The 15561-nt window shown below is 41.8% G+C and overlaps 1 protein-coding gene across 1 annotated transcript; it reads right to left on the reverse strand.

The window, feature by feature from the left end:
- Window positions 1–2523: 2523 nt before the first annotated feature.
- LOC117075705 (olfactory receptor 10J1-like) lies at window positions 2524–3486 on the reverse strand. Its single transcript, XM_033198292.1, is given in 3 exon segments — window positions 2524–2642; window positions 2645–3146; window positions 3148–3486. Coding segments are annotated over 3 exon segments (960 nt in total).
- Window positions 3487–15561: the final 12075 nt, after the last annotated feature.

Here is a 15561-nt window from a genome sequence, read left to right on the forward strand (position 1 = left end):
ATCTGCATCTTAAACCCCAAATCTACACGACAGTCCTTGGACAGCCTCCACTCCATGTTCTCTCTGACAATCTGATTCAGCTTCATCTTAAGTACATAATTATTTCTGTGTATTCTCCCCAATACCTTAGTCACATTTTCTTTTTACTCATGAGTTTTTTGGCTTGGAGTCCAAAGACCCCTTCCCCCATATGGCTTTTTAGATATCTCAGGGGAGCTAAGTATGATAAAAACGTTAAGAATTCATATGTGATGCTTCACAAACTGAATTCTAGTTCTCCTAAGTCCTGGCTAGTTCCCATGTTTAAAAGTTAGAACTGACCAGGTGCAGTGGTTCACGCCTATAATCCCAGCACTTTGGGGGGCCGAGGTGGGTGGATCACCTGAGGTCAGGAGTTCGAGACCAGCCTGGACAACAAGGAGAAACCCTGTCTCTACTAAAAATACAAAAATTAGCTGGGTGTGGTGGTGCAAGCCTGTAGTCCCAGTAACTCGGGAGGCTGAGACAGGAGAATCACTTGAACCCAGGAGGCAAAGGTTGCAGTGAGCTGAGATTGTGCCACTGCACTCCAGCCTGGGCAACAGAGCAAGACTTTGTTAAAAAAAAAAAAAAAAAGTTGGCCGGGCGCGGTTGCTCACGCCTGTAATTCCAGCACTTTGGGAGGCCGAGGCGGGCAGATCATGAGGTCAGGAGATCTCCACTCGAAACACAAAAAAATTAGCCAGGTGTGGAGATGGGTGCCTGTAGTCCCAGCTACCCGGGAGGCTGAGGCAGGAGAATGGTGTGAACCCAGGAGGCAGAGCTTGCAGTGAGCTGAGATCGCGCCACTGCACTCCATTCTGGGAGAGAGAGCAAGACCCTGTCTCACAAAAAAAAAAAAAAAAAAAAAAAGTTAAAACTGAGATTCCTTAATTTGGCATATGAGGCCTTCAGAATATGACCCCAACCTACCCTTCTGGTTTTATCTCCTTCAATCCCCACTTCCTCCATGTCCTGAAGTCAGCACAACTGAATCATTTTTCGTTCCCTGATTAGTCCTTTTGTTTTAGTACCTGTAGCTACATTGTTTCTTCTCTTTGGAGTTCTTTCTTATCATTCAGACAATCTCTTGTGTTTTAAAATCAGTTTACATCACAGGTCCCCTCCTCTTTAAAACTTCCCTGATGTTTTAGACATGAAGTCCTTGCCCATGCCTATGTGACGAGTTGATGGGTGCAGCACACCAACATGGCATAAGTATACATATGTAACAAACCTGCACGTTATGCACATGTACCCTAGAACTTAAAGTATAATTAAAAAAAAAAAAACAACTTCCCTGACATCTCCAACAGTCTCTCTCTCTTCCCTTTTCCTTTTCTTTCTTTTTCTGAGTTCTTCTTTAATTGTTTGTAAACGCCACTTATCATAAAGAACTGAAACCATACTGTCAAATGCTTGTTTTTGCCACTAGACTTGTAGCTTCCTGGAGCCAGGCAAGGAAGCTTTTTTTATCTTTATTTCTCCAGGACCTAGCACAGAGGCTAGTTCATAGCTCTTGCCCATTATGTGTTTTCTGATTTAACCAAATTTGAAAGGATCCAGGAGTATCTCAGATTGTGCCCTCAAAGGACTGCCATGATGACTGTAGAATTGCCACGATCTCTAATTAAACTGTCTATGCTCACCATATTTAATAAGCAGTTTTGCTAGAATCTGGGATAAATTAACACATCCCAGAGAGAAAATATATTTCTCCTGGGCTATCTAATCCTGAGGCCACTCTCCCTCCCCACACAGTAACTTATTACTAGACATGTCATAAACATACTCCAATAGGGAATCCAGTTTCAGAAGCCCTGGTGCTCTAGCATAGGAAGAAAGGGATTGTAGAAAAAGATTTTAAGTGTGTCTTGGATTCCATTTTCTCAAGGGGCTTTCTATTGCCTTCATTACATGGAGATTCACAAAGGAACCAAAAGGTCAGTACAAAATCCTCTGACCTTTTTTTTTTTTTTTTTTGAGACGGAGTCTCGCTCTGTCGCCCGGACTGGAGTGCAGTGGCCAGATCTCAGCTCACTGCAAGCTCCGCCTCCCGGGTTTACGCCATTCTCCTGCCTCAGCCTCCCAAGTAGCTGGGACTACAGGCGCCCGCCACCTCGCCCGGCTAGTTTTTGTATTTTTAGTAGAGACGGGGTTTCACCGTGTTAACCAGGATGGTCTCGATCTCCTGACCTCGTGATCCGCCCATCTCGGCCTCCCAAAGTGCTGGGATTACAGGCTTGAGCCACCACGCCCGGCCCCTCTGACCTTTTATTTAGGCATATCTTATCCTTGTCTGTCTATTTTCCCCCAAAACACGGATAACACTCCATCCAGTAATTTTATTTAAAGCTTCAGACTCCCAGTTTTATGAAACTGCTATTCCTCTTTTGCCTCTTATTTAAGGGGCAGGTCTCTAGGAGACAAGGGTTTGCGAGTTTACACCTCATATTCCTGGCTAGTGTGGATGTTGACAGCCTCAGGAGAACTCTTCCTAAATGGTCAGGAAAACTTCCCACCTACAGCTCTGCTCAGAGCATCTTTGACCTCTTTGTTTCCCAGGGTATATACCACAGGGTTCAGTAGGGGAGTGATGACAGTGTAGGTCACTGAGATCAGTGGTCATGATGTCTGGTGTTCTCTGACTTGGGCTTGAGGTAGGCAATGGAGGCCCAGCCATAGTGGATAGTGACTACAGTGACGTGGGAGGCACAGGTGGCAAAAGCCTTCTTCCGGCCCTCAACTGAAGCAATCTTGAGGATTGTAGAGATAATGAGAACATAAGAAATGAAAACCAGACCCATAGGTACAACAAGCACCAGCACACTGATAATCAAAGTCAGGATTTCATTGACAGTGGTATCAATGCAGGAGAGTTTCATCTCAGGTCGGATGTCACAGAAGAAGTGGGGCACCTTTCTAGCACAGAAGGGTAACCTACATACAGATGTCACTTGTGTTATTGCTACAATCAGCCCAATGCTGCAGGCCCCCAGGACAAGCTGGATACGCACCCTCTTGTTCATAATGATCATATATCTCAGGGGGTTACAGATGGCCACATAGCAATCATATCCCATTGCTGTGAGCAGGAAGCAGTTAGTGATGCCAAAGGTTACAAAAAAAGAATATCCGTGTGGCACATCCTGCCAATGATATGGGCTGGTTCATACCTACGAGGCTGGAGAGTATCCTTGGGAGAATGACCAATGTATATACAGTCTCTGAAGTGGACAGCATGCTCAGGAAGAAGTTCATGGGTGTGTTAAGATGATGATCTATTCGGATGATGGTCACAATGATGGTATTGCCTGCTAGGGTTAAGATGTATAGTGCAAGGAACACTCCAAAAAGGGTGATCTGCTGTTCATGGAAGCTGGAGAACCCTTGGAAAACAAAGTCAGTGATGAGAGTAAAGTTCTCTGTTTTCATTGATTGGTTCCCAAATCTGAAACATAAAAGCATGAAAGTCACGTAGTCTCAGTAAAACAGTGGAAGCACATTTCTGAAATCGATTGAAGTTCAATAGTTCTCAGTTATAAATCTGGGGATATATTTCCTAGTGGATTAAGTTAATCCCTGGGTTTACTTATCTTTACTTAAAATATTTTTACTCTGTGACCATCTGTTATAATTTTCCATGCATCACAGAATCATATAGTCTCACTTTTTCACTGTATAACCATGCATGCTCCTACTTCATTTTTACTCTTCTTCCCTGACATCTGGAATGACTCCTCTTTTCTCCTCTTCTTTCCTACTCTTCAGAGACAAGTGCACATTTTCAGCCCTTCATAAAACCATGTTACACTCGGAGGTTCTCATGTTTATTTGGATTATTTTTACCTCATTATTTCTGCCTCACCTCACACAAATGCTCAGCAACTTTAAAATACCCTTTACATCTTTTCATATGTCACTAGCTCCAAATTATGCATGGATTGGGTGCTTTAAAATAATTTGTTTAGGGATGGACTAGTGATGTATTTTCTTTCAAGACTATGAATCATCCCCCTTGCACATCCTTTAAGAAGTAGAAGCAAAGTAGAAAGGTTCATCTTGTCTTCAAGAAGAAAAAGGAAAATCTTAGCCAACGACCAGCCTCTCCCACTTCTGTCTGAGCGATGGAAGTCTGCTGACAGTTCAGAGCACTGATTCACGTATGTTATAAACTATGCTACATCTTTACCTTCCCTAAACCAGAAGGCAAATTTATAGCCAATACAGCTTTGTGAGTAAGCCTACACCCACTCTGCAGAGATAAACAATTGTATCAGGAAAGATACAGCAAATTTAAGTGTCCCTCACCTAAAGCAAAAGCAGACCCTGAATATAAAAAAAACAGCTACACCAAAGGTACATCATTTTGTTGAAGGAAGGGGATGAGTTCAATTTATGTAATATTTCACATTTTTATCTCTTTAAACAGTAAGCTTCTGTAGGGTATTTAAATTATATTCTGATTTGCTTATGCATATTCAGAAAGAGAAGTTTTGCATAAAGTAAATCACATTAATGATGAAGGTTAGTATGCATGGAGACTTTCTTCAAGTTCATAAAAATCTATTTAAAAGACGCTGATGACCAGCTGTTAATCATTTACACTAAGAATGCTAAAAAGAAAGTAAAGCTGCAATAGGGAATATTTTCCAATAAAGAAAATCATTTGATACTAAAATATATGTCTAAAGACATTTGTCTTCTGTGAGGCTTCTGAGCAAAAACTATGTAGTAGTCCAGCCGCAGAGTGGTATGGCACCTCTATGGTAAAATCAGAAATGCTTGGCAGAGCTTTTAACTCTTACAATAATGAGCACAGAAGCTCTTGGCCATTCAAGATGTAAAATGTCCTGCAAAACTTGTGGTGGTTCTGCCCAAGGAAGAATTGTCTTATTCCAAATACCGATAGAGTTCCCACTGAAAAACACATGGCTAAAATGTCATCTTATCTGACTGAAACTTGTCTGTCTTGAGGTAGAAGAATGGCTATTATGATTTGGTTAGCATCCTCCCAACTCTTGGAAGCCTATAATTCTTCAAAGGAAATGGAAGGAAGAGCAAATATAGCTTATGAAGACCTGTCCAGCTGTGATAGGAGCTGAAATACTACAATAAATTAAAGTCAGCCCATATGTAATGAGCCCCATTTCAGTCCTTCTTCTAAAGACCACTCACATGACTCTGCTTAGCACTGAGGCACAACAGGAGAGCTGGGCTAGAGGAGGCTGAGGAGTAAGGATTGAAATGTCAGGCTCCCTTGGCCACAATGGATAGGCACAGGGTGACCAAGGTGAGCAAGGTGACCAAGGTAAGCAAGGTGACCAAGAGTGCCTACAGCAGGACCTGAGGCTGAGCAGGCAGGGCATAAACATACCCTAGTAGGAATATAGTCAGATTTGAGTCACAGGCATTCTTGACAACGCCTCTGTGTGGAAAATTCTTTGAAGCCAGAGAAGATGCTCTCCCAGGATCAGGCAGCTGGGCTTCTGGGGGTCACTCCCTGAAGACATTCTGGGAGCCACCCTGGGGCTGGGAGGATGCAGATAACAGGTACCTGGAGGTCTCATTATGTATAAGGCTCATTTACTCAATTCCAGGCTATGCTTGGGGAGCCTGGGGAAAGTCTTTGCTTCAAGTTGGAATAATATTTGAGGAAGCTGGTTTATTTAGTTGATTTTTAATTATTTGAATAAGTGAGTGTGCATGTGTGCATGTGGTTTATTTTTTAGTTTTTATTTTTTTTGCAGATGTGTCTCAGAAATCCATATTGACAAATCTAGGCAGCTCAAACTTAGAGCCATACCATTTTGGATTTCAGGAAATTTAGGGCCTTTTGCTTATAGGCAGGAATTCTATCTAGTATAAGAATCTGGGGGGGGGCGGAGCAAGATGGCCGAATAGGAACAGCTCCAGTCTCCAACTCCCAGCGCGAGTAACACAGAAGACCAGTGATTTCTGCATTTCCAACTGAGGTATGGGGTCATCTCTCTAGGGAGTGCCGGACAATCGGTGCTGGTCAGCTGCTGCAGCCTGACCAGCGTGAGCTGAAGCAGGGCGAGGCATCGCCTCACCTGGAAGCGCAAGGGGGAAGGAAATCCATTTTCCTAGCCAGGGGAACTGAGACACATAACACCTGGAAAATCGCGTAACTCCCACCCCAATACTGCGCTTTAAGGAAACAGGCACACCAGGAGAATATATCCCACACCTGGCCGGGAGGGTCCCACGCCCACGGAGCCTCCCTCACTGCTAACACAGCCGTCTGCGGCGATCTATAGGCAAGGCAGCAGCGAGGCTGGGGGAGGGGCGCCAGCCATTGCTGAGGCTTAAGTAGGTAAACAAAGCCGCTGGGAAGCTCGAACTGGGTGGAGCTCAGAGCAGCTCAAGGAAACCTGCCTGTCTCTGTAGACTCCACCTCTGGGGACAGCCCACAGCTGAGGTCCAATAGGGAAAGCAGCGGGGGCGGTGCAGAGGCGAACGACTCTGTCTGACAGCTTTGGGGAGAGCCCTGGATCTCCCAACGCGGAGGTTGAGATCCGAGAACGGACAGACGGCCTGCTCAGGTGGGTCCCTGACCCCTGAGTAGCCTAGCTGGGAGACATCCCCCACTAGGGGCAGTCTGACACCCCACACCTCACAGGGTGGAGTCATCCCTGAGAGGAAACTTCCAAAGGAAGAATCAGACAGGTACACTCACTGCTCAGCAATATTCTATCTTTGGCAACCTCTGCTGCTGATACCCAGGCAAACAGGGTCTGGAGTGGACCTCAAGCAATCTCCAACAGACCAACAGACAGTCCTTCTGACTGTCAGATGGAAAACTATCAAACAGGAAGGACACCTATACCAAAACCCCATCAGTACGTCACCATCATCAAAGACCAGAGACAGATAAAACCACAAAGATGGGGAAAAAGCGGGCAGAAAAGCTGGAAATTCAAAAAATAAGAGCGCATCTCCCCCTGCAAAGGAGCGCAGCCCATCACCAGCAATGGATCAAAGCTGGTCAGAGAATGACTTTGACGAGATGAGAGAAGAAGGCTTCAGTCCATCAAACTTCTCAGAGCTAAAGGAGGAATTACGTACCCAGCGCAAAGAAACTAAAAATCTTGAAAAAAAAGTGGAAGAATTGACAGCTAGACTAATTAATGCAGAGAAGATCATAAACGAAATGACAGAGATGAAAACCATGACACGAGAAATACGTGACAAATGCACAAGCTTCAGTAACCGACTCGATCAACTGGAAGAAAGAGTATCAGCGATTGAGGATCAAATGAATGAAATGAAGCGAGAAGAGAAACCAAAAGAAAAAAGAAGAAAAAGAAATGAACAAAGCCTGCAAGAAGTATGGGATTATGTAAAAAGACCAAATCTACGTCTGATTGGGGTGCCTGAAAGTGAGGGGGAAAATGGAACCAAGTTGGAAAACACTCTTCAGGATATCATCCAGGAGAACTTCCCCAACCTAGTAGGGCAGGCCAACATTCAAATTCAGGAAATACAGAGAACGCCACAAAGATACTCCTCCAGAAGAGCAACTCCAAGACACATAATTGCCAGATTCACCAAAGTTGAAATGAAGGAAAAAATCTTAAGGGCAGCCAGAGAGAAAGGTCGGGTTACCCACAAAGGGAAGCCCATCAGACTAACAGCAGATCTCTCGTCAGAAACTCTACAAGCCAGAAGAGAGTGGGGGCCAATATTCAACGTTCTTAAAGAAAAGAATTTTCAACCCAGAATTTCACATCCAGCCAAACTAAGTTTCATCAGTGAAGGAGAAATAAAATCCTTTACAGATAAGCAAATGCTTAGAGATTTTGTCACCACCAGGCCTGCCTTACAAGAGACCCTGAAGGAAGCCCTAAACATGGAAAGGAACAACCGGTACCAGCCATTGCAAAAACATGCCAAAATGTAAAGACCATCGAGGCTAGGAAGAAACTGCATCAACTAACGAGCAAAATAACCAGTTAATATCATAATGACAGGATCAAGTTCACACATAACAATATTAACCTTAAATGTAAATGGACTAAATGCTCCAATGAAAAGACACAGACTGGCAAAATGGATAAAGAGTCAAGACCCATCAGTCTGCTGTATTCAGGAGACCCATCTCACATGCAGAGACATACATAGGCTCAAAATAAAGGGATGGAGAAAGATCTACCAAGCAAATGGAGAACAAAAAAAAGCAGGGGTTGCAATCCTAGTCTCAGATAAAACAGACTTTAAACCATCAAAGATCAAAAGAGACAAAGAAGGCCATTACATAATGGTAAAGGGATCAATTCAACAGGAAGAGCTAACTCTCCTAAATATATATGCACCCAATACAGGAGCACCCAGATTCATAAAGCAAGTCCTTAGAGACCTACAAAGAGACTTAGACTCCCATACAATAATAATGGGAGATTTCAACACTCCACTGTCAACATTAGACAGATCAACGAGACAGAAAGTTAACAAGGATATCCAGGAATTGAACTCATCTCTGCACCAAGCGGACCTAATAGACATCTATAGAACTCTCCACCCCAAATCAACAGAATATACATTCTTCTCAGCACCACATCGCACTTATTCCAAAATTGACCACATAATTGGAAGTAAAGCACTCCTCAGCAAATGTACAAGAACAGAAATTATAACAAACTGTCTCTCAGACCACAGTGCAATCAAACTAGAACTCAGGACTAAGAAACTCAATCAAAACTGCTCAACTACATGGAAACTGAATAACCTGCTCCTGAATGACTACTGGGTACATAACGAAATGAAAGCAGAAATAAAGATGTTCTTTGAAACCAATGAGAACAAAGATACAACATACCAGAATCTCTGGGACACATTTAAAGCAGTGTGTAGAGGGAATTTATAGCACTAAATGCCCACAAGAGAAAGCAGAAAGATCTAAAATTGACACTTTAACATCACAATTAAAAGAACTAGAGAGGCAAGAGCAAACACATTCAAAAGCTAGCAGAAGGCAAGAAATAACTAAGATCAGAGCAGAACTGAAGGAGATAGAGTCACAAAAAACCCTCCAAAAAATCAATGAATCCAGGAGTTGGATTTTTGAAAAGATCAACAAAATTGACAGACCGCTAGCAAGACTAATAAAGAAGAAAAGAGAGAGGAATCAAATAGACGCAATAAAAAATGATAAAGGGGATATCACCACCGACCCCACAGAAATACAAACAACCATCAGAGAATACTATAAATGCCTCTACGCAAATCGACTAGAAAATCTAGAAGAAATGGATAATTTCCTGGACACTTACACTCTCCCAAGACTGAACCAGGAAGAAGTTGAATCCCTGAATAGACCAATAACAGGCTCTGAAATTGAGGCAACAATTAATAGCCTACCCACCAAAAAAAGTCCAGGACCAGATGGATTCACAGCTGAATTCTACCAGAGGTACAAGGAGGAGCTGGTACCATTCCTTCTGAAACTATTCCAATCAATAGAAAAAGAGGGAATCCTCCCTAACTCATTTTATGAGGCCAACATCATCCTGATACCAAAGCCTGGCAGAGACACAACAAAAAAAGAGAATTTTAGACCAATATCCCTGATGAACATCGATGCAAAAATTCTCAATAAAATACTGGCAAACCGGATTCAGCAGCACATCAAAAAGCTTATCCACCATGATCAAGTGGGCTTCATCCCTGGGATGCAAGGCTGGTTCAACATTCGCAAATCAATAAACGTAATCCAGCATATAAACAGAACCAAAGACAAGAACCACATGATTATCTCAATAGATGCAGAAAAGGCTTTTGACAAAATTCAACAGCCCTTTATGCTAAAAACGCTCAATAAATTCGGTATTGATGGAACGTACCTCAAAATAATAAGAGCTATTTATGACAAACCCACAGCTAATATCATACTGAATGGGCAAAAACTGGAAAAATTCCCTTTGAAAACTGGCACAAGACAGGGATGCCCTCTCTCACCACTCCTATTCAACATAGTGTTGGAAGTTCTGGCTAGGGCAATCAGGCAAGAGAAAGAAATCAAGGGTATCCAGTTAGGAAAAGAAGAAGTCAAATTGTCCCTGTTTGCAGATGACATGATTGTATATTTAGAAAACCCCATCGTCTCAGCCCAAAATCTCCTTAAGCTGATAAGCAACTTCAGCAAAGTCTCAGGATACAAAATTAATGTGCAAAAATCACAAGCATTCTTATACACCAGTAACAGACAAGCAGAGAGCCAAATTAGGAATGAACTTCCATTCACAATTGCTTCAAAGAGAATAAAATACCTAGGAATCCAGCTTACAAGGGATGTAAAGGACCTCTTCAAGGAGAACTACAAACCACTGCTCAGTGAAATCAAAGAGGACACAAACAAATAGAAGAACATACCATGCTCATGGATAGGAAGAATCAATATCGTGAAAATGGCCATACTGCCCAAGGTTATTTATAGATTCAATGCCATCCCCATCAAGCTACCAATGAGTTTCTTCACAGAATTGGAAAAAACTGCTTTAAAGTTCATATGGAACCAAAAAAGAGCCCGCATTGCCAAGACAATCCTAGGTCAAAAGGACAAAGCTGGAGGCGTCACGCTACCTGACTTCAAACTATACTACAAGGCTACAGTAACCAAAACAGCATGGTACTGGTACCACAACAGAGAAATAGACCAGTGGAACAGAACAGAGTCCTCAGAAATAATACCACACATCTACAGCCATCTGATCTTTGACAAACCTGACAAAAACAAGAAATGGGGAAAGGATTCCCTATTTAATAAATGGTGCTGGGAAAATTGGCTAGCCACAAGTAGAAAGCTGAAACTGGATCCTTTCCTTACCCCTTATACGAAAATTAATTCAAGATGGATTAGAGACTTAAATGTTAGACCTAATACCATAAAAACCCTAGAAGAAAATCTAGGTAGTACCATTCAGGACATAGGCATGGGCAAGGACTTCATGTCTAAAACACCAAAAGCAACGGCAGCAAAAGCAAAATTGACACATGGGATCTAATTAAACTAAAGAGCTTTTGCACAGCTAAAGAAACTACCATCAGAGTGAACAGGCAACCTACAGAATGGGAGAAAATTTTTGCAACCTACTCATCTGACAAAGGGCTAATATCCAGAATCTACAAAGAACTCAAACAAATATACAAGAAAAAAACAACAACCCCATCAAAAAGTGGGGAAAGGATATGAACAGACATTTCTCAAAAGAAGACATCCATACAGCCAACAGACACATGAAAAAATGCTCGTCATCACTCGCCATCAGAGAAATGCAAATCAAAACCACAATGAGATACCATCTCACACCAGTTAGAATGGCAATCATTAAGAAGTCAGGAAACAATAGATGTTGGAGAGGATGTGGAGAAATAGGAACACTTTTACACTGTTGGTGGGATTGTAAACTAGTTCAACCATTATGGAAAACAGTATGGCGATTCCTCAAGGATCTAGAACTAGATGTACCATATGACCCAGCCATCCCACTACTGGGTATATACCCAAAGGATTATAAATACTCTACTACAAAGACACATGCACACGTATGTTTATTGCCGCACTATTCACAATAGCAAAGACTTGGAATCAACCCAAATGTCCATCTGTGACAGACTGGATTAAGAAAATGTGGCACATATACACCATGGAATACTATGCAGCCATCAAAAAGGATGAGTTTGCGTCCTTTGTAGGGACATGGATGCAGCTGGAAACCATCATTCTTAGCAAACTATCACAAGAAGAGAAACCAAACACCGCATGTTCTCACTCATAGGTGGGAACTGAACAATGAGATCACTTGGACTCGGGAAGGGGAACATCACACACTGGGGCCTATCATGGGGAGGGGGGAGGAGGGAGGGATTGCTTTGGGGAGTTATACATGATATAAACGTTATGCACATGTACCCTAGAACTTAAAGTATAATAAAAAATAAAAAAAAAATAATAAAAAAAAAGACAGCAAAAAAAAATAAATAAAATAAAAGAATCTGGTTTTCTTTTTGGAATAGAAGTATTTAAATATGGTCATCATTCTGCAGAGGACAGTTCATGGTGCCTGTCTTTGCCCTGTGGCATTTAGGATTGGAAGTACACCATCTTTAGAGCCAAAGGTTTTCTCCTGAGGGCTAGGAAACAGACATTAGCTTTCGAACTCTGTTCTCTTTACCCAGATTTTTCTTCCCTTTATTTTGTAGGCTTCTAATTGTCTGTGAAGACCCAACTCCAAATTTACTTCTCACTGAATACTTTCCATGAGTTGTTTATTACTTCTTTCACAATTTCTTAGTCTTTCATGTGATATTTATCTGTGTTCATTCATTCTTTAAGTACTGAGCATATGTCAGGCCCTGTGCTAGCTGCTGGAAATACAGAAATGGACGAGGTGCTGCACTAAACCTTGAGGAGCTCATGGTTTAGTTGCAGGTGATAGACAATCATAATAACTGAAATGTAACGGTAAGTGAGACAGGGAGGAGATAGTCCTTGATTACACTCAGGTTGATTATGGAAAATTACATTGTGTAGGTAAAGTGAGAACAGATTACAAAAGAGTATTTGAATGTATCACTTTTAAGAGCCTCTCAAGTGATTCTCACTTATCTCTCCTGCTCTTAGACTTTAAAGTTCCTTAGCAACTGGCCTCTCAAGGAAGTGATTCTCTTTTTTTTTTTTTTTTAAGCCACTAACCATCGTATGCCCTCTTCCGGTCTTTCTGGTGATTTTGTTTCCTTATTGAAAATAAATAAATAAATAAACAAACAAACAAACATAGCCTGCACTGAGATTTGGTATATTGACCTGCGAGGTGGGAAGATGGATTTGAAGTTGGTAAAAAAGAGGAAGAAAAACCAGCTAGGCTGCTGATGTAACAGAGATAATTGGGATTGATCTAAAGGTGTGGCAATTGGCCCAGAGGGGAGGGACACATGTGAGAGACATTTGAGGGAAATCAATAGGACTTGTAACTGAATCAATGTGTGGCTCAAAGGAGAGGAAAGAACCAATAATTTCATAAACTGCTCTCATCAGGATATATAGCTTCTTCTTATAACAGATGAATCAAAGAAAATGATCTGCACATTAAAGGTTCATGATTAGATATCATTGGGGGCTATGAGATCTCAACAGGAAAGGAGTGGAATTGGGCAAAAGAGCTCAAGGCTTTATGATACTATTGCTTTGGGACAAATTAGGAAGATTGTAGAAATGGGGAACTGGGTTGATGATATAAAAATGTGTTATCTGGAAAAAAAGGACAGGTATACCACTTCAGTAGCAATTAATATTTATCAAACACTTTCACAGATTTTTGTCTCACATAAGCCTCCAAATAACCCTCTGAAGTCAGTAGCAGTATCTAATTTTACAGATTAGAGATGTACAGAAAGTCCAATCTGCCACCAATAGCAAGTATATTGGGATTTTATGCTAGAAAAAAATGAACACATGTGGAGTGACTATAGAAACAAAGCTGGCAAAACAGCCAAAAGAACCTGCTGTATAAAATCTTCTAGTTCTGGGCCGGGCGCGGTGGCTCAAGCCTGTAATCCCAGCACTTTGGGAGGCCGAGACGGGCGGATCACGAGGTCAGGAGATCGAGACCATCCTGGCTAACACGGTGAAACCCCATCTCTACTAAAAATACAAAAACTAGCCGGGCGAAGTGGCGGGCGCCTGTAGTCCCAGCTACTCGGGAGGCTGAGGCAGGAGAATGGCGTGAACCGGGAGGCGGAGCTTGCAGTGAGCTGAGATCTGGCCACTGCACTCCAGTCCGGGTGACAGAGCGAGACTCCGCCTCAAAAAAAAAAAAAAAAAAAAAAAAAAATCTTCTAGTTCTGCAGACTGCTTTATTTGGGGAGCAGATTCCAGTGGTTCTTATTATAGTTTGTTTATGGCATTCAATTTAGCTTAGGATCCTGGGTCTAGACCTCTTAAGAAGGCTTTGGAATTGTCAATGGGAGTCTTTCAGGGCCCCGAATAGGGCTCAAAACAGATTTAACTAGGTTCCTAAAGTTATGTCTACTCCCACACCATCTTCCACACTATTTCTGTCACCTAGAGCTGGTGTGTCCAAATTGTCTGTGTATGAAAACCACTTTTTACTTTCAAATATTTCTTGGATCTCCAAATTGATAATATTTGGATAATAATAGTTATACTATTTGTACCTATTGATAGGAAAAATAAGTTCTGAAAAGGAGAACTATGAATTAGTAATTGGCGCTTTCAAATGAATTATGGTACTTTAAAAAATACTTGCAGATGCTTTTGTCAGTATTTATACAGACTGCATGTGAGAACTGACGCACACAGAAACCCTGGGACTTCTTGCAGTGACCCTGAGACAACTAGGAGAGAAGAGGGAATGATATTATGAGATGTATTTGGCAGGTCAGTAAGGCAGGCATAAATAAAGGGAATCTGGAGGAGAAATGCAGACAGGTGCTCTTAGTGGTTTATTAACCACAAAAAGAACACTTAGAGTGAAGTCTGAGTGATTCCCCATAGACATAGATACCACTTTGCTTAGGTCTAGTTCCACATAAGCAGAGCCTGAAATAAGGTCCTGGGTATATCCAGGAAGCAATACTTGGAAGACACTGGGGGAATAGTTAGTTTCCTTTTACCAGAACACAGGATCAGGGACTATAAGAGAAGTCCAGTTACAAAGTCAAGACCTCCTAGGTAAAAGGGAATTCTATTGACAAAGAACAAATGAGAATCCTATTGTTAAAGCTAGGGCTCTGTGTTCACATCAAGAGTGACTTGATGTTGACCTCAGAGTGACCCAGGAGCAATGTCTGTGGAGAGTGGTGGTGGAGAAGGCACTAATAGCTTCCCATGTAGAGGTCCATAACATTGTTGACTTCTCACAGCAACCCTGGGAGGTGATATTGTCAGCCTTACCGTGCAGATAGGAAACAAAAACCAGGGAGGTTAAGTATCATAACAGGACACATGCTTGTAATGACAGATCTATGATTGGGAATGTATGCCTCTCCATTCAAAGCCTGTACTCTACCTACAATATCATACTGTTTTAGTATCTCCTACTCAAGGTCATTGGTTCTTAGAGCGGGGGTTCAGGGTAAACAATAACAGTCCTTGGCCCACTTTAAACTTCCTTTCCTATTTTCCTCTTTGGGGTTGTGCTGAGTGAAAAAGGGATGCACCAAGCTATTTTAGGAAATGGAGTGTATTATAATACACTATTTCTGAACTTCCAGGCTGATTGCAAAGTCCAAAGATATCATGAATAGGATCCGAGATATGTGTAAATCCACAATTTGGAATGGGGTGGAGGCTCCTCCTTTTCCTAGGAGTATGGAGTAGTATAATTTAGTTATTATAGAGGAAAAAGCCGGTTAAAATGAACATCATGAGCTTACAATGCAACTACAGACTTCAGGGCTGGGCTGCATGTGTTTAAATCCTGATTCTGCCTTGAGGAATTAACTTATTTGAGGTCTCAGTGTCCTCATCCATAAAAAAGAATAATAAAATTATGTCATAGA

This window comes from Trachypithecus francoisi, unplaced genomic scaffold, assembly GCF_009764315.1.
Source record: "Trachypithecus francoisi isolate TF-2019V2 unplaced genomic scaffold, Tfra_2.0 Lachesis_group5, whole genome shotgun sequence".
Classification (NCBI taxonomy): domain Eukaryota; kingdom Metazoa; phylum Chordata; class Mammalia; order Primates; family Cercopithecidae; genus Trachypithecus; species Trachypithecus francoisi.